Source organism: Propithecus coquereli, unplaced genomic scaffold, assembly GCF_000956105.1.
Source record: "Propithecus coquereli isolate 6110/MARCELLA unplaced genomic scaffold, Pcoq_1.0 Scaffold80, whole genome shotgun sequence".
Lineage (NCBI taxonomy): Eukaryota > Metazoa > Chordata > Mammalia > Primates > Indriidae > Propithecus > Propithecus coquereli.
The window spans coordinates 271,580-292,735 of NW_012154174.1; the positions used below are offsets into that span (position 1 = coordinate 271,580).

Consider the following 21,156-nt stretch of genomic DNA (forward strand, 5'->3'; position numbering starts at 1 on the left):
AATAAATAAATAAATAAGTAAAGTCAGGCTATAAGGAAGCACTTCCCTAGATAAAGTCACATCAAAGGCTTATTTTACCTACTGCAGGTGTGTATATCTTTGTAAGCTGCCTTTGTAAGTTGTTTTTAGAACAAGGTAGGGTGTGAGTAATAATCCCAAATAAATTACAGTGCCTGGACAGCTTACTTGAGTGGTTAGAGCAGGGTCAGAGAGTAAATATTTTAGGCTTTTCGGGCCCTAAGGTCCCAGCTGCCAAGTAGTCAACTAACTGTGCTGCTGTAGCACAAAACAGCATCACTGTGTCTAAAATAAAACTTTACTTACACAACAGGTGGCAGGCCATAGTTTACTGACCCCTGGATTGGAGAACAATCTCAAAGACTGCACATCAATCTCAAGGTAGTCAGAAACTCAGAATGACAGAGAGGGAAAGGTACAACCCATCCCTCTCAGCCCTGCCAGTTAGATCTAAGGAGGCCTGTGCCTGCTCCCAATGTAAGGGTGGCTTCTGGCCACCCTGCTCTGTACAGCAGTTGTGTGCATGGAGCTAGCCAGCTCATTTGCCATGAGGGATGTTCCCTCCCTCTAATGAAGGAACTCTCCCTGGATGTATCAAAAGCCAGTGCAGGAGTTAGGGGCTTAAGCAGCAGCTACAGCTGACACTGCTGCAGTGCAAAGGACCAACTCTAGGAGGCAGTATTCCTCCACTGAGGCTGCAACACAGTAATGTCACATAGGCCTGGCTTACTTACAGAGCACACGATTTCTACAGATCCCATGGTTAAAGCCAGAACTAGAAATCTGACATGCCCGCATTTGCAAAGACAAATCACCAGGAAGCCACCAGGGCAGTCCTGGGAACCAACATGCTTCAGCCTTTCCCCCTGGTAAGGAGGAGGTACTGAGATTACAAGTGGAGAGTCTGCTACCCAGAGGGTTCACTTTGGCCCACTTTAAGTTAAAAAAGGGAAACTAAACCATACAGTTTTCAAAAAAAGAAAAATGCTAACAAGGGGCTTCCTCTGCCACCTACCATGTGCATCATCATTTGGACAGCAATTTCAGAATACTGGTTGATATAGCTCTTGCACTGTGGAGAGAGAAACAGATTGTTAGTTAAACTAATTACTGCAACAGTGCACCAGGAAAAAAAAAAAAACAGCATTTCCAGCAGTGTCAACTAGTGACTATCAAGCAAGTTTCCAGAGTAGAATTGTGTAAATGTCTGCTCTGGGTAATAAGATAAAAATGGCAACTTGTTTAATTCTATAATTTACAAGAAATGCACGCAAAAGATATTTTGAAAATGTTTACCAAGGGGCCTTAGAGAGAGTCCATGCTCCTATTTCCTTTATTTTGTGGCCCAAACTTGCCCCGAGGTCACAGAGCAATTACTCAGTGGCAATTTAGAGAGAATGCAGCTAAATGATATAGTGCTTAGGAATTGGAGATTACTTTTCAAATTCATTTACACATTCTCAGGATTATAAAGTTTAAATCCAGTTGAGTCGGTCAGCGCGGTGGGTCACGCCTGTAATCCTAGCACTCTGGGAGGCCGAGGCGGGCGGATTGTTTGAGCTCAGGAGTTCGAGACCAGCCTGAGCAAGAGTGAGACCCCCGTCTCTACTAAAAAAAAATAGAAAGAAATTATCTGGATAACTAAAAATATATAGAAAAAATTAGCCGGGCATGGTGGCTCATGCCTGTAGTCCCAGCTACTCGGGAGGCTGAGGCAGGAGGATCGCTTGAGTCCAGGAGTTTGAGGTTGCTGTGAGCTAGGCTAATGCCACGGCACTCACTCTAGCCAGGGCAACAGAGTGAGACTCTGTCTCAAAAAATAAATAAATAAATAAATCCAGTAGAGTCAAGTTGCAATGATTTTCAACTGCGTATTTTCACACAAATCTAGACATTTCCAGTATACCCTCATAGAACAGTTGGTCACAATTGGTATGCCATCACCATATTACCAAGAGTAATGTGACAGCCCTCTGGGAGGGCTTAACTGAGAAACCAATTAAAATAGCAATATGCAAAGATATTAAAAATGACATTACAAGATTCCCAGGCTTTCAAGATAAATGAATGTGAACCCAATTACCATTCTGAAAGAGACTAAGTTATCGGGAAGAAACCCTCCCCTCCCAGAGCCAGCTGTTTCCACCCAGAAAGGCCGCTCTGTATCCCTGAGCACGGAGTTACTACAACTGGCCTCCCCAAATGCCAGCTAGCAGGTTTTTTTCAGTTGTCAGGTACCAAAACCAGCATTTTTGTTTTACACATCCACCTCATGAGTGTGGCTAATAAATGTTGGAAGAGGGCCCAAGAAATGAAACCACCCAAGGGGCCAACAAAATGAGTTTCTGAGCCCACAGGACTAAGGGAGGCTTCCAGGTGAATAGCCTGCAAGCCAGCGTGCATGGCTTCCACGGCCGACCCCATCTGCCGTGCAAACACACTTAGAATTATGAGCCTCACATACAAACAACAGCCATGCTTTCAAAAACAGGGTTATGAGGCTAATACATATAGTGACTGGGAGAGGAAAAAAAAAAATTCACAAAAGTGGTCTCCTTCCACTCGTTTGTCCCTGGAGTTTTGTTACATATCCAGATTCAATTAACCAAAGTATATTTAAGTCCCCACTACCTATTCCAGTTACTTTCTGGGGAAAAAGAAGAGTGTTAGTTGAACAACCTCTTCCTCACAGCCATTAGCTTGGAACTTAAAATGGTACCACAGGAAATAACACGTTACATTTTCTTGGTTCCCTCACTCCGTCTCTGTAGCCTAGCTCCCTGCCTCAGACCGTCCTCTGATACGCCAGGAGACTGGGCTCACCATGTCGGCTATGCCAGGCCCCAGGCGGTCACACTGCTCCTTGGCGTGCTCCACCAAGGCCTCAACGAAGGTGGAGTTGGTCCTTACAGCATTCTGGATGTCGGTCACCATCTGAATGCAGTCCTGGCAAACATCCCCATCAGCCTACAGAGAAAGGGCAGTTAGGCTGGCCACACTGCAACCAAGAGGATTCAGATTCCTAGAAAAAGGCGGCTCCCACTCACAGCCACAGCACCGGGAGACTCGCTGCAGTTCCTAACGTGCTTTACAGGCTCCAACGTTATTGACAGGCTTAACATCAACTGGGTGTTATCACAGTAATAGTACAATATAAAAGGGGGGAAATCTTTGCATATTTTAAATATTGTATTCTTTAGAAACTCTGTGGTACAACCATTTGAAGGCCAGCTCGTGCCACTGCAAAGTCAAACGAAGGGACAGCCCCTCATTTAAGAACCATGCGCACACACACCACCCCTTTCCTATCTCACTTCCAATGCAACCAAAAATTGGGTGCTCAGTGGCGGGGCCCGCTGCTTTACCTTTGGCTGGGGCTTGCTGCGGGGGCCATCCTGAGGGTACAGGAGGAGAGGGATGTTGGCCATGAAGGGAGCCACCACCTCAGTCACGTCCAGTTCCGGGATCTTATTGGACTCGAGCTGCTTCTGGTGATTCAGCTCTGCCAAGTGCTTCTGGAGAGACTCGCAGAGGTTGAGAGCGGAGCACACCTCCCCAGGACGGCTCTGGCAGGAAAGAAGCCTGGCTGAAAATCCTCTCCCAGAGGAGAACAAAACAGGCCACCTGGTGCCTCTGAATTAGTCCCTCTCCTTAAATCCCTTAAAAAGAAACAAACATAAAACTGGCCAGGCACAGTGGCGCATGCCTGTAATCCTGGCACTTTGGGAAGCTGAGGAGGGAGGATCGCTTGAGCCCAAGAGTTTGAAACCAGCTGGGACAACATATTGAGACCTCGTCTCTACTAAAAATTTTTAAAAATTAGCTGGCGTGGTGGTGCACACCTGTAGTATCAGCTACTCAGGAGGCTAAGATAGGAGGATCGCTTGAGCCCAGGAGTTCAAGGCTGCAGTGAGCTGTGACTAAGCCACTGCACTCCAGCCTGGGCAACAGAGCAAGACCCTGTAAAGAAAGGAAGAAAAAAAAGAAAGAAGAAAGAAAAGAAAGAAAAAGGAAGGAAAGCAGGAAGGAAGGGAGGGAGGAAGAAGCAAGGAAGGAAAAGAAAGAAAGAGAGAAAGGAAAGGAAGAAAGACCAGAAAAGACAGAAACATAAAACTTGGTTGTTCATGGTCAAACTGCTCAATATACCTGAGAATATCAAAATTATAATTCAAGTGCCCAACCACACACCAGCCTCTGAGCTTCCCAAATTGTCCTGTTAAGCTTCCTAAATGCTCTCTCTGCTATCAGCTCTTCTTTAAAGGAGTATGAGCTTTTGGCTGGAGGGAGAGGGGCAGCAATTCAGAGCCACTTCCCCCAAACGAGCTAACACAATCTACTAGTTATGAATACCTTCCATATATGCTGGCAGCTCCCAAGTTTTTACCCCTTATCTTGACTCGCACACACATGCCTACCTCACAGACATCTCAAACTGACCCGATTCTACCCCACCCCACCTGCTCCTCCTCCATCTCCATTTTAGCAGATAACTCCACCACCATCTTCCCAGAAGCCTGGAAGGCATTCCTAACTCTTCCCTCTCCTGTACATCTCCAGCACAAGCAAGTCCAGTCCATTTATCCTCCAAAACAGAATGTGAATGTGCCACCTCCTCCATCCCTAACACATCTCACTCACAGGCAATGACCTCCTGAGGGGCCCGCCAGCTTCTGCTCTTGCAGCTCCTCCCCATCAATGGGACCTGGACCAAACCCTTAGAAAAATGTGCCTATGGCCATGACACTCCTCTCCTTGAAAAGCTCCAAGGGCTTCCTGCTGCACTTGCAATCCTTAACCATGGCCTGGAGTGCCTTGCATGACGGAGACCCCTGCCTTCCTCACTAAAACCTCCCGCCTGCCCCCTGGCCCTTTTCAGCTTCTCAAACACCTCTCCTTTTTCAAGGCCATTCTAGATTCCACAAAGCTACCTCTTTATTTGTTGCTGAAAACCCAGTCTCTGGCCCATGGTTTGTGCAAAATTTATACTTGTTGAATAAAAGATGAGCATCCTTGTAGCTGAGCCCCCAAGGACATTCCCTGAATTACCCTTAACTATAAATTCGTGGAAACTGATTCAGAAAAGTGCAATTATCTGCTTGTTCAAAGGGTAATTTATAAAGATCTGACATGAGCTATCCAACTGGCGTCTATAAATGTTATGGTGGTTTACATTCCTTCCGCAACCCTCCCAGTCCCCATGTGCCACATCCCCACCAACCCCAACAAGTTAGAAGTAGAGTGACCTCTGTACCAAAGCTACTTTGGATGTCAAAACTGTAGTGAAGCACCGCTGAGGAATCCCAAGCTATGAACCGACTTTCCATTTTAATCACTCTACTCTGGCTGGTACCCCTCCCGGGCCCCAGAAGCAGCTTGAAGGAAGAGCCCATTCTCCATCACTTACCATCTCTCCTTTAATCATGTCCAGGATGACAGGGAGGTAGGAGTCGACTATCTCCTTGCACAAGGCAGTCGCGTTCTGGCTGGGAAGCCAGTCACAGGTCTTCTCCAAGTACACGAGGATCTCCTCCTACGAGAGGACACGAGGCAAGGGTCAGAATCGGGACGGCCTTCCTCCCTGCAAACAGGCTGAAGGCAGAGGCCCTCTATGACTCCAGAAAGGGCAAGTCTAGAAACAGCCAGCCTTCAGGGAAAAGGACAAGTCTAGAAACAGCCAGCCTTCAGGGAAAAGGACCCAGTAAAGGGCCAGTGGTTGTCCATGGCTCCATCGGATCAATCAGGCAAAAGCAGATAAGAAAGTTCAAAACGAAGATCCTTTGACCTGCAGTCCCACAGGCACAGGAGATTCTGAAAAGAGACAGCCAAACTGGACCCAGACATTAGTGGCATGCAATACAAAATCCCAGTTAACTTTGGGCATTTCATATTAAGTCCAGGGGTCAGCAACGCAGGCAGGCCCTTCAGCCTATTTTTGTACAGCCCAGAGCTAAGAATGGTTTTTACATTTTCAACACATTTTTTAAAAAGAGACTATGTGACAGAGACAGTATGTGGCCTGTAAGGCCTAAAATATTTTCTCCTTGGCCCTTTACAGAAGACATTTGTCACCCCCAGGCCTAGACCATTCCCCTCTTTAGAGCCCCAGAGCCCCAGCCCTCCTAAGGAACTGGTGCCCATGCCAATAGCTCACACACCGTGCCCACTCGCAGCCGCTCACCTCGGTGGCATTGTCCTTCAGCATGTCGCCAGCTGCGGTGATAACATCTTTGCATATATCGCATGGAAGGGATTTCTAAGAAGAAAGAACATGAGAGGAGAGAGATCTGTATTTGTAGGACACAATTCACATCCCGCACAGCTGAAAACCCCTGTGGCCTTTATCCTGTTCTGTCTAACCACGGATACAACCGAGACCACGTCCTGGCTCCCCACCCTACATGAGAAGCACTGGGACACCACAGGGAAGGAAGAAGTGTGATTTATTAGAACACTATGCCTTACTCGATACAAAACCTTGTCATGTACCCGCTTCCCCTTAGCACCCTACTCAATGTACATGGCACAGACCGATTCCATATGAATGCTTGCAACAACTCTGAGGAAACCGAGGCTCAGGTGAAATCAGAGTCAGCAATACCACAGTGTAAGAGGTGGGTGGGGCAGGGAAACACATTCTGCACATTCCCGCTGGAACTGGCTTTACCTGTGCTTTCTCTGCCTTCTACCTCCCAAGCAAGTTAAGAACTTCCGCCAATCTTCTGGTAAGCCTAGGCCTCGGTGCCCCACCTAGCCCAGAGGCCATGGAAGTTCTAGTGGAAGAATGCACGAACCCCACCTTGGTGTCAACGGACTTTCAACCCTTTCAACCCGTGGCGAAAGAACTACCATATGTGGATAAGAATAAGGACACCTGTACACTTAGGTGCATTTAGAGAAACTAATTGGAATCTTCAGACCTAGTCAGGCTAATGCAGTTGTACTTTGGTATCTGAGAGGGATACCACTTCCTGGAGCTCACCCACCCCCGTCCCAGGGCATACCAAAATCCCAGGATGCTCAAGTCCCCTGATAAGCCCTCGCATCCGTGGATGCAGAGGGCCGACTGCACTATGCATGGGGCCATACCAACAGAGAGCCAGGCCATCAGACCATCCAATCAAGAAAGGTTTAAAGTTCTTACTTAACACACATTAATTAAACTCGGAAAAAGGAAGCAGTATTAAAAACAAGATTGAAGATGAAGACAAATTAGTAACCAATTCTGAAAGCAGTTTTGGCCAAAGAAGGCAGTTCCAATGAATAACTCAGAAACTATTTTGAAAAGAGCAGTGTTTTTTATTAATAAGTAAGCTTTCTTCTCTAACTGAAGGAGCACTACTGGGCACTGACAAGCTTTAGAACTCAGACTCCACTCAGTCACACACGGCCTGTACCATGGGATGGCCTGCACACCCCAGAGTGAGCCAGGAGCAACACCTTCTGCATTCTGCTGGCGTAGTCAGCAAAGTGTGGTCTCCTGACAGGGTTCAGGACTCGTGAGAAATGCACACGAGGCTTGTCATCTTAGACCATGCCCCACACTGATGTGCTATATTTAACGTCATTTAGATGAACGATCAGCGGTACCTTTCCCAGTGTGGTTACAGCTAGAAATAAAATTTTAAATAGCTACTAAGCTCCAGCATCTCTATCAGTGGTTTGCCGAGTGGGGTGAGGAGAGAACAAAATATCGAATGGAGAAAGTGGCATGCACCTTTTGACTGAGTGACCAGGAATGGAGCCACAGCTGTGTGCCCAGTGCTGGGAATGGGCATTGCAAACCTGCTGGCCCCTAATCTGGGGTGGGACGTGGGGTCTGCACAGAGGCCCGGAAGGCTGTGTGCAGCACAGGGTAGCAGGCATGTTAGACCTTGTCCTATCTGCCACCAAGAGACAGGGCAGCCTCAGGGAAATTAAACCCAATGGCTCTGAGCCTCCATTTCCTCTGTGGTAAAACAGGTACACCCATCAGCAGGTCCTGCCTCCCACACAGGTCACGATGATGAACACACACAAAACCAGGCAAGAGACAGTGCTCTGTCAATTCAGCAGTGAGTTACAGACGCTAAAGGGGACCTTGAGAAGTGCCGGGCTAGGACTAGAGGACGGGCAGGCACTCACCACCGTCGGCTTGCTCCAGACCGTCTGCAGGCAGTGCCTCACCGCCCCACAGTCGGCTGCCGTCTTCACGTTCTGGCACCACACTGCCGAGCCTCTGGTGCATTCTTTCAGGCCAAGGACGGGGCCCGCTAGAGCTGAAAAGAAAACCAACATGAAGAGGTGGCCTGTTTACCAGCAAACCAGGTCCACCTCACTTATTTCCCCAAGGCCAAGAGCTAGCCCTGGCCTGTGAGGTGGACGCCCTCGCTTGGCCCCTCACCAGCCACATGAAACCCCAATCACAAAGCCACACTGCTGTGCTGATCCAGAGCTGGGTTGTCACAGTCACAGAACTGGAAAGGACTCATTTATCTGGTTCATTTTTATCCTCTCCAACTACCTTTGTTTTTTTTTTTATTTGTTTGTTTGTTTGAGACAGGGTTTCACTCTGTCACTCAGGCTGGAGTGCAGTGGTGTGATCATAGCTCACTGCAGCCTCGAACTCCTGACCTCAAGTGATCCTCCTGCCTCAGCCTCCCAAAGTGCTGGGACTACAAGTGTGAGCCATCGCACCTGGCTGTAACTATTTTTAAACAGTATTAGTGAGTGTCTGGCCTTAAATCTTTATAACCTTAAAAAGTTTCCATAAATAATGAAAGAAATCACAGGAGAAAAGACTAATAGATTTAAATAAAGGGAAAATTTTAACTTCTGTAGGATGAAGGTTTTTTAAGAACCTATAACAAAAACACCAAGATTCATATCCTTATTATATAAAACTGTGATACTTAAAAGTTGTACAAGTAGATCACTTTTATAAATCTAACTCTACTGTGTGAGTTTGCATATAAACAAGTTTCTAGTAGAAAATAAGTCCGCATAAGCCACTTTGATGCCACAAAGTGAACGTGTCCACTCAAAACCAGGTGCAGGTGTTTCATCTACCATGGTAATCAGGAAATGACTTTGGGAGAGCCCCATTCACAAATAGGATCAGGAAAAAACACACAAAAGGTTCAACATCATCTGAGACCAAAGAAATGCCAGGTTAAAGCAAGGTGCCATATTTTGAAAGTTAAACTATCCATGGAGGAGAGCCAGGTGTGGCATCACCATGTGCCTGTGGTCCCAGCCACTCGGGAGGCTGAGGCAGGAGGATTGGTTGAGCCCAGGAGTCTGAGGTTGCAGTGAGCTATGATGATGCCATTGTACTGTACCCAGGGTAACAGAGGGAGACTGTCTCAAAAAAAAAAAAAAAAAAAACTAGTCTGGGCAACATAACGAGACCCCCATCTCTATTTTTAAAAAAATTAGCTAAGGGAGGAAAAAGAAACTTGAAACTTGTCATGGAATAGTGACAAGTTTGCAATAAGAGATTCATTCATTCGTCTAGGGCTGATAACAGTGTGTTGACAATTACTTCTCAAATTAATGTATTTCAAGGGCTGAAAAAAAATTCCTCCTCAAAAAGCAAATCCACATCTAGAAAAACATTAAGGAAGCACAGCAATTTAACAGGTAAAATACGATATGTATAAATACATTTATTGAATGTAATTTACAATACTAAAAACACGTAGGTATGACCTGAATGGCCAAAAATAGAAAAAAACTAATATTTTACTAAAATATTATGTACTGTATACTTATAAAGATGTATAGGAAACAGAAAAAAAATTCAAGGATATGAAATTATGCAGGAGTTGTATAAAGATCAGAAAAGAACAAAGCAGGATGGTTGGCTGAATTATTATTTTTTAAATTCCTAATAATATGTTGTGTGTGTAGAATTTTTAAAAAATATTTTATAAACTGCCTTGAGAGTACCTATGTTTCTTAAAACAGGTCTACAGTATTCTTGGTTTTAGAACCAAAAAATGGAGAAAAAGCCCTCAGATTCACATCTCACCTGTAACCCCACTATTCAGCTAGGAAACAACCTATTACATTGGACTATACATAGAGGATGAGAGCACGGGGTCAAACTCCAGCAGGTATCACAGGAGAGGTGAACCAACTTCCGTCGTAAACAGGAGGCGTGTGGCCCAAGTCTGAGGAGAAAACCCGAGAGCCACCTGAGAAATACGTTTTCAGGAGTCATGTTGTATGCTGGTTCTCCTTGTAAGCCAAATGAGAGGGCACAGGAATTCTATACAAGTGTAACACGCACATAGTAAACACACATGTAGATAGCTAGGTGTTCTTCCTCCAGGAAAGGGAAAGGAATGAAATGTGTCATTCCTACTTTCACAAGCTATTCACGCAAAGACTGAGTCCCCCCAAAGCTCAAGCGAGATCACCCTTTAGATACCAACGAATGAATCATGGGCATCGGCAGACAAGAGCCAAGACAGAGGGTTCACCAAGCAGGGGCAAGTGACCTCAATTCTCCATTCTTACAAATCCTCAGTCAAGTATAACTTCGATACAGCTACTTTCTCCAACTTTCTCAGCCAGGAACTAGCTACAGTTGACCAAAACCTATCAGGTTTCTGGGAACACAACTCAGTACCACAGGCCCATAAAGGAGAATACTTCGTAGGTTGTTTACTCCTTCGTAGGATCTTGAAATAGTCACCGTCTTCAATAATGACTTTATGTTTTGGCTTTTGGCTATCCTGGGCTGAAAATAATCTTAGGCAGTCCCCAGTATCTGAGACCGGTCTAGCTAATACAAAACTAATGTCACCTCCTAATCAATCCCAAAGGTTACTGTTACTCAATGACCTACTGAACGGTAGGCAAGCCTCTCCCGCAGAACTAGAGGTAAAAATGTATGCACAGTGGAGAATCTGTTACACTTATAAAGTCATTGGTCTCTGTTTCGGATCTTGAAGAAAATGTTTTAAAAAGTCATTGGTCCCTGGTTGTCTAGTGGTTAGGGGAAAAAAAAGAAAAAGGTCATCAGGTTCTAGCCTAAAACAGACTCTATGGACACTGAGAAATAAAACTTAAGTTCCAACTCCTAGATATTCAGTTCTCAGCAAAATATCTCCTTCTACCTCCAACCTAAAGCCAAACTTATAAAAGTACATGTTATAAAAATCGTCTGTGGCAGAAAACCGATTTGATTTCCTAGGATGAGCTGACATATGTCAACAGAGAAGCAACTGTGTGTCCTCAGGATCAGTAATGCAAGCCGAAACCCAAGTCTCAGGTGACACTAGTGAGTTACATGCTGCTGAGGCAGAGGTGCTTATTCGGAGAGCTGATTTCCCGAGAGCCAGCCAAAACTTTTGGGATATGGATCACTTTTCCAGAAAACGTATTCACACACAAAATTCTCACACCATTTCAGGAGGTTCTCAGGGACCTCAGCTGTGCATTTAATCACAAAGCTCCAGAGACAAGGCATGGTTGTCAAGGAAGGCATGGTTATCAAATTCCATGACTGGGCCAAGGCTGGTGTGTCAGGTGGGACACCTGAGTGAATAGTCCCTGTCCTTCTTTGACCCCAAGAGTAAGTAATGGTGATGTGATACAATGTGGCGGTGGAAATGGGGAACAAAGCTGGGGTAAAGGGAACAGCTGACGAAGCCTTCAAAACAAAATGGGAACCTGAACCTGTAAGATGGCGAGACACTGGCTAAGTGCAAAGGGGATAGGGGAATTCCAGAACATATCAAAGGAGAAAAATTGTCCTTTGTCTTCTCAGGGATGGAGCAAAGGGAAGTGGCAGGAGCCAAGATGCAAAGGCAGAGAGATCTCAGGTGCACTGGGAAGGGCCTTACCTGCCCCACACATCCCGACGGTTCACCTGCGGCAATATTACAGGAGCCTCTAGGGACTTCTGAGAAGTGACAGGACAAGCAAGCTCATGCTTGTGTCTCAACTCCCCAGGCAGGGGGTGGCAGAGGAACGAACAGGAGGTGCGAGATAGAAATGACAGGACACCTAAATGGAAGGCTAATTCGAAAAAGGCCAAACAAGAAGCAACAGAAGCAAGAGCTGAGAGAGAGGCTAACAGAGGCCAAAAGAAGACAGGAAAATGAAACTAACTGGCTTCAACAGGAAGTCCGTCAGGCCAAAGGGAAAACAAAACAAGAAAGCAAGGGCCAACAGCACAAGGATGGAGGTGGTAGTCAGAAGCCAGCACGAGTGGATGGCAGAGCACAGGGCCAGGGCAGGAACACTTGTGAGCGCAGTGAGCAGCTCAGCGAAGGGCAGGAAAGGGAGGGCATGTGACACCATTCCAGAGAGCTCCCCAGAGGACTGGGAGAAAGAATCTTTCAGAGATAAGCATGGTCATCTTCAAATAGGTGAAGGACACCTTCTACCTTTCATGTGGGAACAGAGCCATTCTGGGTGGTTCCAGACCACAGACCTCAGAACAACGGGTAGAGGTTAAGGGAAGCAGACCACAGCTCAAAGTAAGGAACAGACTTAACACCCACAGTGTGGGTGGCTTCATAAGTGATGAACTCTCCAACAGTGGAAGCAACCAAGCAGAAACAAAACGCTCAACCTATGAGCAATTCTGTGTGAGAGGGATCCTCTGAGTGGTGAGCTGGACTAGAAAGACCTCCAAGGGGCTACAAGTCTTCTCCTTTCAATAATGAAGCAGATGACATTTTCAGTATTTACAAATAACCAATATATGAAAACTACCCAAAACCATTTTCTGGTGAGTTATTTCTCAAAACGTGTTGCCAGCAAAGATTTAATTTCTATTCTCATCCTCCTACGTCCTGTCCCCAAATACCAACTTCCTTCTCTGGGGCAGCATGTTGAACTCTAAGAAAGTTCTTAGAATGTTTTGCCTGAGCCCCTGGAGACTTCTGATTACCTGTGTCATTAAAGACATGAACACCACTCAGAGAAAAATCAAGCACTACACTTCTTAGTTCCAGGCATGAGAACCAGGAAAGACACACTTTTTTTTTTCTTTTTTTCTTTTGAGACTAAGGTTTTGCTACGCTGCCCAGGCTGGCCTCAAATTTCCAGGCTCAAGGATCCTCCCGGCCTCAGCCTCCCAAGTAGCTGGGACTACAGGCACAAGTCACTGCCTCTTGTAGGCCTTTTTTTAAAGACACGGATTTCAATGGTATTTCCTTCGGAAAGAGGTAGGTGCTCTGTTGCCTTTTTATTCTCCAGGCCTAGAAATAAGCTGCTATTATTCTGTCTCTTGTCGTCTGCAATCAAGCCTAAGCCCAACTAATATACGCACTTAATCAACTACCTCATTCGCAAGAATAGCCTCCAAATGACAAGCCTTTTCTAAGGCTTACCTCCAGTGAGGACACTGAAAAGCCCAAAGATTTTCAAGAACAACCTCAGAATGACAGGGACAACCTTTCCTAGAATGTGTTAAAACAATCAGCCTCGTTATATTAGCCATACAACATATGCTTTTCCATTTAAATATTTTAGTAACGTATGTTAAATACTGTTTGAGTCTAGCTACAAAAATGAAAACAGGTAACAGAAAATGTTTGCAGCCTCCCAGTGCAGACAATCAGAGCATACATTCCACAGGGTGGCAGATCTGCTGCCTGGGTAATCCATCACCATGGCAACAGGCAGGCTGCTAGGAAACCAAGAGAGGATAACCCCAGGAGGGGCAGCTTCTACCTCAGGTCCCTGCATTCAGGCATTTCTCAGAGGAATTCATGCACTTCGATCCCCCTAAGAGCAGGAGTTAACACAATGCCCTCAACACTAACTACTCCAACAGCTAGTGTCACAAACACCTTCCATGGCAAAGAGCACTTCTCTCTTCTTTACAGAAACCCACTTTTGGAAAACATTCTGGATAGCAGAATAAAAACAATGCCCACTAAATCATTCAGAATAGCATATATTCAGAGGCAACCTGCTTTGATTTGGAGGAAATAAGGTCCAAATATTCCTGTTATCACGTAGAAATCAGTGGCAATAAAGCTCTTAAGCTTACTAGGCTGACATTCCATCACCTCTGGCCCAATAACTGCAATTTAAGACAAAGGTTCTTTCTTCCCTGCTTCTCCTCTCCTGCTACTGCCTCACTTTTTTTTTTCATTTCTTTTTAATTTTTTTTTTTAATTTCAGCATATTATGAGGGTACAGATGTTTAGGTTGCCTATGTTGCCCTTAACCCCCCACCCACCACCTCACTTTTTAATTTTCTTCACAAGCCAGATCATTCCGGGGCAAGACATCTATCTACAGAGAGAAGGTAACAGAGTCCTCAGGTAAACTGTCTTGTGCAATGAAGACTGGCACACTGGGGACAAGAATGCAATCTTCTTAGCTCATACAAGAATGATGTGATGGAAGCCTAATTAATTTTGGTAAGAGAAATTCCTAATTAGTTCATTCAAGAACATGCTAGTCCAATAAAAACTCCTGCTAACAAAGCTCTTCTTCCAAAGTGTCAACACATCAGGTGATGATCAGAGATGAAGTTAAATCACCTTAGATAAGACTATGCTGCAACTCCTGAAGGTCAGGTAAGCAGGTGCAGGCAGGGGCCAGAGGCAGCATCTGTACGGTTCTAGATACTTGAGGGAGCCGGTCCACGGCAGTGCTCCTCTGCAGATCCATGGAAGCCGACTCAGTTGGCCACCCAAACTGGCACTAGCTCTGTGCACTGATCCCTGCTAACCGGCTGTGCGGTCTATGAACATTTGCAGAATATGCTAGGAGAGATTTCATGCATGCCCCACTAATGAGGAAATTCAGTATTCCGAACTTGTCTCATGATTCTTTACTAACTAAAAAGTTTCAGAACAGCACTCTAGCCCGGGCAACACAGTGAGACTCTGTCTCAAAAAAAAAAAAAAAAAGTTTCAGATACTTGTGTGTCTACTATCAATGTCACTTGTGGCTCACTTTAGTTAATACATAATAGACTAGAAACACTGCCTTCATCTGAAATACTGAAATCGAAAATTTTCAGACCACAGCACGGGTTAGGGCAGGATATTAGAATGCTCCCAGCATTCTGATTTAGTCACTCTCACCTCAGAGGGTTGTTGTGAGGTGTAAATCAATTAATGTTAAGTAAAAACCGGAACATCTCAGTAAGGGTTAGCTGTTATGATACCTCAGCTCCTGCAAATCAGCTAAACCAGTGGTTCTCAAAATGTGGTGCAGAGAACCTGAAAGTCCCGGCAACTCTTTCAGAAGATCTGAGAGGTCAAAATCTTCGTAATATTAAGAGGTAGGTTGTCTTCTCACCCATTCACTCACAAACGTACAACAGAGTTTTTGTGGAGGCATATGAACGTGACATTGCAACAGACTGAGGGCAGCAGCAGATGAGAATCCAGCCAGGTGTTAGAGAGAGCACCTTTCTGCTAGCCAGTCTTCTCACTAAATACGTTTGTGTTTAGGAAAATAGTTTTTTCTTTAAAAATATAATACATGAACATGTAATGGTTTATCAGTATTTCAAAATGATGAATTTTTAAACTTTGTCAGTTTAATTCATAAGATGGTAAATATCAATAGTTACGACCCACATAAACAAAAGCTCTTTGGGGTCTTCAATAGCTTATGAGTGAATGAATAGAGACCCTGAGACCAAAAAGTTTGAGAACTTCCAGGCTAAACATTTATAGAACAACCAACTTCTGGAACCAAAAGTAGGGGAAAATAACTTCCTCAAATTATAGCTGGTTCCCTTTCAGATTTACCTCAAGTCAGAGCCACCTGAAACATCTAAGTTATGTGAGGCTCCCATGCCCCACTACCTACATAAAATCCTCTCCAACAGGATGGGGGAGAGGGGTCTATCCTGGACACAAACTATTATAAAGGTCAACATTTCACTTGAGCCCAAAGTCACTGTTGATATGTCAACTTCTAAAAACAATTTCTTAAAATTTCATAAAAATAAAAGAAAATGCTTTATTTAAACATCATGAAGACTTGGCACTATTAATAATTTTCACACACACCCACCTACCAACACTTACTGAGTTCAAGTCTACTTGGCTATAGTTCACACCACCGTGCATCAATGCTGAGAACCTATTATCCGCCAACCACTCTTCCACATGCTGCACATACAATGAATATATCATAATGCCAGGTTGTAGTGAGTGCGATGAAGAAAAATAAATCAACAACGAGCAAGATTAGGGCTGGGTGGGTGGCTATTTTAGACAGATCAGCAAGGGATTCTGGTAAAGCAACGTCTGAGCAGAGACTTGAATGAGAGGGAGCAAAGCCCAAGGATTATCCAAGGAGAAGATATTCTAGGGAGGAGGAATTCAAAATGCAAAGGTTCTGACCACACACAAGGGGCCAGGAGGCTGGACAGTAGCCCAGACAGGAGAGAGGGAGAGGAGCTGAGAGGTAGCCAAGCACCAGATGACATGTGACCCTAATGGACACACTGAGTTTTATTCCTAGCGCTACAGGAAGCCACGTGACCATCTGGCATCAAAGCCTAGGGAACAGACTACACAGAACAGTGTCCCGTCAGTTACTAGACAATTTTTATTGTAATAAGTAACATCGCTAATACTGGCCAAAAGAACTTTCTATGTATCTCCTTCAATCTTATTCATGGTGTTTCCTCTCATATAAATAATTTCTTTTCAAAAGCAGTATCTACCCAAATGTGGCTAGAATTTCCAATTTCAAAATTGAGAAGTGTCATTAGAATTCATCTCACGTTTTCCTAAATACAGAGGTCCATCAAGAGGTTAACCAAATTGACACATCCATACAATGAAATACCCAGCTGGGCGGTGGGTAGAGATTAAGGAGACTTGACAGCTAAGTGCAATGTGGTATACCAGATGAATCCAGGAACAGAAAAATAAGATTAGTGGAAAAACAGGTAAAAATCTGAATAAAGTTTACAGTCTAATGGCATTGTCCAATATTAATTTCTTGCTTTTGACAAATGTACCATGGTTATATATGCCAACGGAAAAACCCAAACTCTAAAATAATTTTGAAGAGGTTTATTCTGAGCCGAATGTGTATGACCACAGCCCAGGGGACAAGTTCTCAGTACTGTGGGAATAGCAAGTGCCAAAATCATTTTGCAGAGAAATTTGGCAATTTCCACTTAAGGTAAAAATATGTATACTTCACAACTCAGCAATTCTACTCCTAGTTATATCCCCTAGAGAAATGTTTGTCCATGGGCACATGGAGACACATACAAGGATTTTTATAGAAGTAGTTTGTAACAGAAAAGCAAAACTAGGAAACAAAATGTCTTATCAATAAACAAGAGGAATGATACAAATGGAATACTGTACTGTGGTAAAAATGAATGAAATAGAGCTACACATTACCAACATGGATAAACTTCTTTAGCAAAACAAAAAAATAACCCAAGGATATACAATAGTTCCCTATTAGGTTTCAGTTACCTGTGGTCAAATTCAGTCTGAAAATATTAAGATATTTGGAGAGAGAGACCACATTCACATAATTTTCATTACAGTATGTTGCTGTAATTGTTCTATTTTATTATTGTTATTAATCCTTTACTGCACCTAAGTTATAAACTATACTTGATCACAAGTATGTATGTATAGGAAAAAGCAGGATGGGGAACCTGAGGCCTTGGGCCCCATGTGGCCTTCTGGATCCTTGAGTGTAGCCTTTTGACTAAATCCAAATTTTACAGAACAAATCCTTCTAACAAAGGGATTTGTTCTGTGAAGTCTGGATTCACTTGAGGGGCTATATGTGGCCTTGAGGGCACAGGTTCCCAGGGTTTGGTACTATCCAGTTTCAGGCATCCCCTGGAGATCTTGGAACACATCCCAGGGGTTAGAGACAATAGGTCTAAATCCAAGTATTCGGGTTACCAGCAACCAGCTCTGATTTGCGGGGCTGCTCTGATATCAAGACTTACCTTGTGGCTAAACCTAGTTTGACTACTGGAGTATGAACTCCCAGCTCCCTCCTGCTGTCTGCCTGTCCTGGCTTGTTCTTCTGACTCACTAATTATGCCCAACATACACATTTTTAATAAGTCAATTTAATTTTTTTATTAAACTGACCACATCCTTTGAAATGAAAGACGCTGAGGGAAATCACAAAATCAAGGGCAGAGGAAGGTGGGTGTGCTGGTGGGACAAGGATGTTGACAACAAGTTTTTATTAGTGGTACAGCAACACACACAGTACTTTACTAAGTCCTTTTCTATATTAACATAACTTATTAAAGCTGCACAGCAATCCACTGAAATAGGAAATGATTAATGCCATTTTACTAATGAGGAAACACAGTTTAAGTACCTTGCCCAAGGTCATACAGCTCGTGTCAGCGATGTGCTGTGATAATGCTGTGGAATTTGTAATTCCGTGTGTTGTGGAACTTCATGGAATAAAAAATAAAGCAATCAGAACTCTTGCAACAGCCAAATTCTTCATCCCAATCATTATATATATCATCAGGGTTTTAAAATGATTTTTTTTTTAAAGGAACCCAGGGCTATGTAACTAGCATGCCCTTCTATTGATTTAATGAATATCCAGAACCTACTTCCTGGTGGCGGAACCGAAAAGCCAGAAAGCAAGGCTTAGAGCCTGGTAGCCAGGAATCTAGAATCCCATGCCAAAAGACTGCCTCAGAAAGCTGCCGTGCACACTTGCCCATATGGTTTAGTCTTGGTCTTGAGAGCTTCCTAAGCGTGCCGCACTAAGTGCTGTCCTAGCCAGCAACACCCTGCCCCCAACCTTCCCCGTAAGCTGCCTGGTCGTTCCAGTTTCACACACCAAGAAAATGGAGGACACCGAGCTCTCCTTCCCCTGACCTAGAAAACTGCACACCACTCAATCCAATACACTACTGGCAGGCACACTGGCTCACGCCTGTAACCCCAGCACTCTGGGAGCCTGAGGTGGGAGGATCGCTTGAGCTCAGTTCAAGTCCAATATATTTTGCCTCTCGTAACACATATTCAAAACAACTTGTCAAATGCACTTCAAGGTCTTGTCAAACCGCGGGTTAAAACAAATTAACCCTTCAGAAATTATACTAATATTTACCCAAAATAAAACTGACTACTGACAAACGAGATTTATCCCAAATTCCTGGTAGGTGAGGCCTGGAGTTCTTGTTGATAGTCAACAGGCCAGGGTATAAATTCATGTCTTGCATCACAAAAAATTAAAAAGCAGCTACCAAAAGAAGCAAACATTATGTTCTAGCATCTCTAGAAAATACACATGCCTCAGTGGGGCAAACACCATTCAGCTGGCTAACAACTGCACAAGTGACAGTAGTCAGGGCAGCTAAGCTTCAGGGAACACCTGCCAAATCCCAGGCACCATACTACATGCTTTGCACTTACCTCTTAACACCGGCCTTTTTCCACTAAAGGAATCACCCAACAGCATACCCTTATACTATGATTCCATTTGCAAAAGTTCAAAAATAGCAGTTTTTACATCTATGGCATTAAAAAGTTAACAAATCTGGCCGGGAGCGGTGGCTCACGCCTGTAATCCTAGCTCTCTGGGAGGCCAAGGCGGGCGGATCGCTCAAGCTCAGGAGGTAAAAACCAGCCTGAGCAAGAGAGAGACCCCGTCTCTACTAAAATTAGAAAGAAATTATCTGGACAACTAAAAATATATAGAAAAAATTAGCTGGGCATGGTGGCGCATGCCTATAGTCCCAGCTACTCAGGAGGCTGAGGCAGGAGGATTGCCTGAGCCCAGGAGTTTGAGGTTGCAGTGAGCTATGATGACACAACTGCACTCTACCTGGGGCAACAGAGTAAGACTCTTTTTCTTTTTTTTGAGACAAAGAGGTCCTTCATGTTGATGGAGGGATGTGGAAAGAGCAAGCATTGTGTGGAGTCCTGGGTTCTGGTCCTGGCATCCCAAGTAAATGGCCTATAATTTGGGACAGTCACCTCTGTGTCTTCATTCCTTACAAAGAGGTTAGATTAGGTGCTCTCCAATTCTCCCACCATGCTATCACTTCACTTTCTTCTTCAAGTGGGAAAAAAGAAGGGACAACTAGATGAGTAGGAAAGGAACTCAATGGCCAGGTGCGGTGACTCATGCCTGTAATCCTAAGCACTCTGGGAGGCCGAGGCAGGATTATCACTTGAGGTCAAGAGTTCGAGACAAGCCTGAGGAAGAGCGAGACCCCCATCTTCACAAAAAATAGAAAAATTTGTCGGGAGAGATGGCATAAGCCTGTAGTCCCAGCTACTCGGGAGGCTGAGGCAGGAGGATCGCTTGAGCCCAGGAGTGTTATGTTGCAGTGAGCTACGATGATGTCACTGCATTCTATCCCAGGCAACAAAGCAAGACCCTGTCTCCAAAAAATAAATAAATAAAGTGTCTCTACCACCAGGACATCATTAAAACACACACATAAAGCCTCTGCAGATCCAGGATGGCACTCTGTACTACAGTAGTTCCACGATTAAAGTTCTAAGTGCCTCCCAGGGAGCAGTCATCATGCACTTTTACTAACAAACTCCATATTGACGGTTTTTTAGAAATTTTAGCAATAACATTTCCAAAAAGCCACAATGGCACCAGAGCTGTGCCATTCAAACATTCAACACTGTTGAATGTTCAAGCATTCAACTGTTCAAGCATTCAAACACTGTTACCAGCATGACCTTGGTATAATCCTAAAGGCAGGGCAGCAAAGCTATACCAGGGCCATTATGACACCTTCCAGTTAGTCAAGTGTTCAGAGAAGAGGGTCCCTTGGTTAACTAAATATTGTGGTTAACCATACTCCCATATATACTGGAGATGGATTTTACATTTCCAAAGAAACAATTAAGTCCCTGTTGGGTGATGTGAGTGAATCAGAACTCTTAAGGGTCTTGTGAGTAATGACTCAATGTCAAGAAGAACAATTGTTTGATACTGCAAAAATAAAAGAGAAAAAGGGAAAAGATTGCTCTGAATCAGTATAGAAAACTTAGAGACTAGCATTAGTTTATTATACAGACCATGGAATAACTGTAACACAAATTTGATTTACGAAACAAAAATCTTTCTTTATAAGCAGATCACTTTTCATAGTGCACAAGTAAAACAGCTTGTCCTAAGGTTACTTCTTTAGCTTTCCATCAACTGTTATCTGCTTTGTTACTATTTATTAAAATCTGA

The 21,156-nt window shown here is 44.2% G+C and overlaps 1 protein-coding gene across 3 annotated transcripts in view; it reads right to left on the reverse strand.

Moving 5' to 3' along the window:
• PSAP (prosaposin) overlaps positions 1 to 21,156 on the reverse strand; it is a 33,198-nt gene that overhangs the window by 10,719 nt on the left and 1,323 nt on the right. For 2 of the 3 annotated variants that reach the window (XM_012663256.1, XM_012663255.1), the window contains exons 2-7: positions 8,140 to 8,273; positions 6,197 to 6,271; positions 5,423 to 5,548; positions 3,384 to 3,584; positions 2,842 to 2,985; positions 1,034 to 1,090 (exon numbers count right to left, since the gene is read on the reverse strand). In XM_012663256.1, coding sequence (XP_012518710.1) covers positions 1,034 to 1,090; positions 2,842 to 2,985; positions 3,384 to 3,584; positions 5,423 to 5,548; positions 6,197 to 6,271; positions 8,140 to 8,273 — 737 coding nt within the window. Of the gene's footprint in view, positions 1 to 1,033; positions 1,091 to 2,841; positions 2,986 to 3,383; positions 3,585 to 5,422; positions 5,549 to 6,196; positions 6,272 to 8,139; positions 8,293 to 21,156 lie in introns of those variants that run through there. The other variant, XM_012663257.1, reaches the window with a different exon arrangement.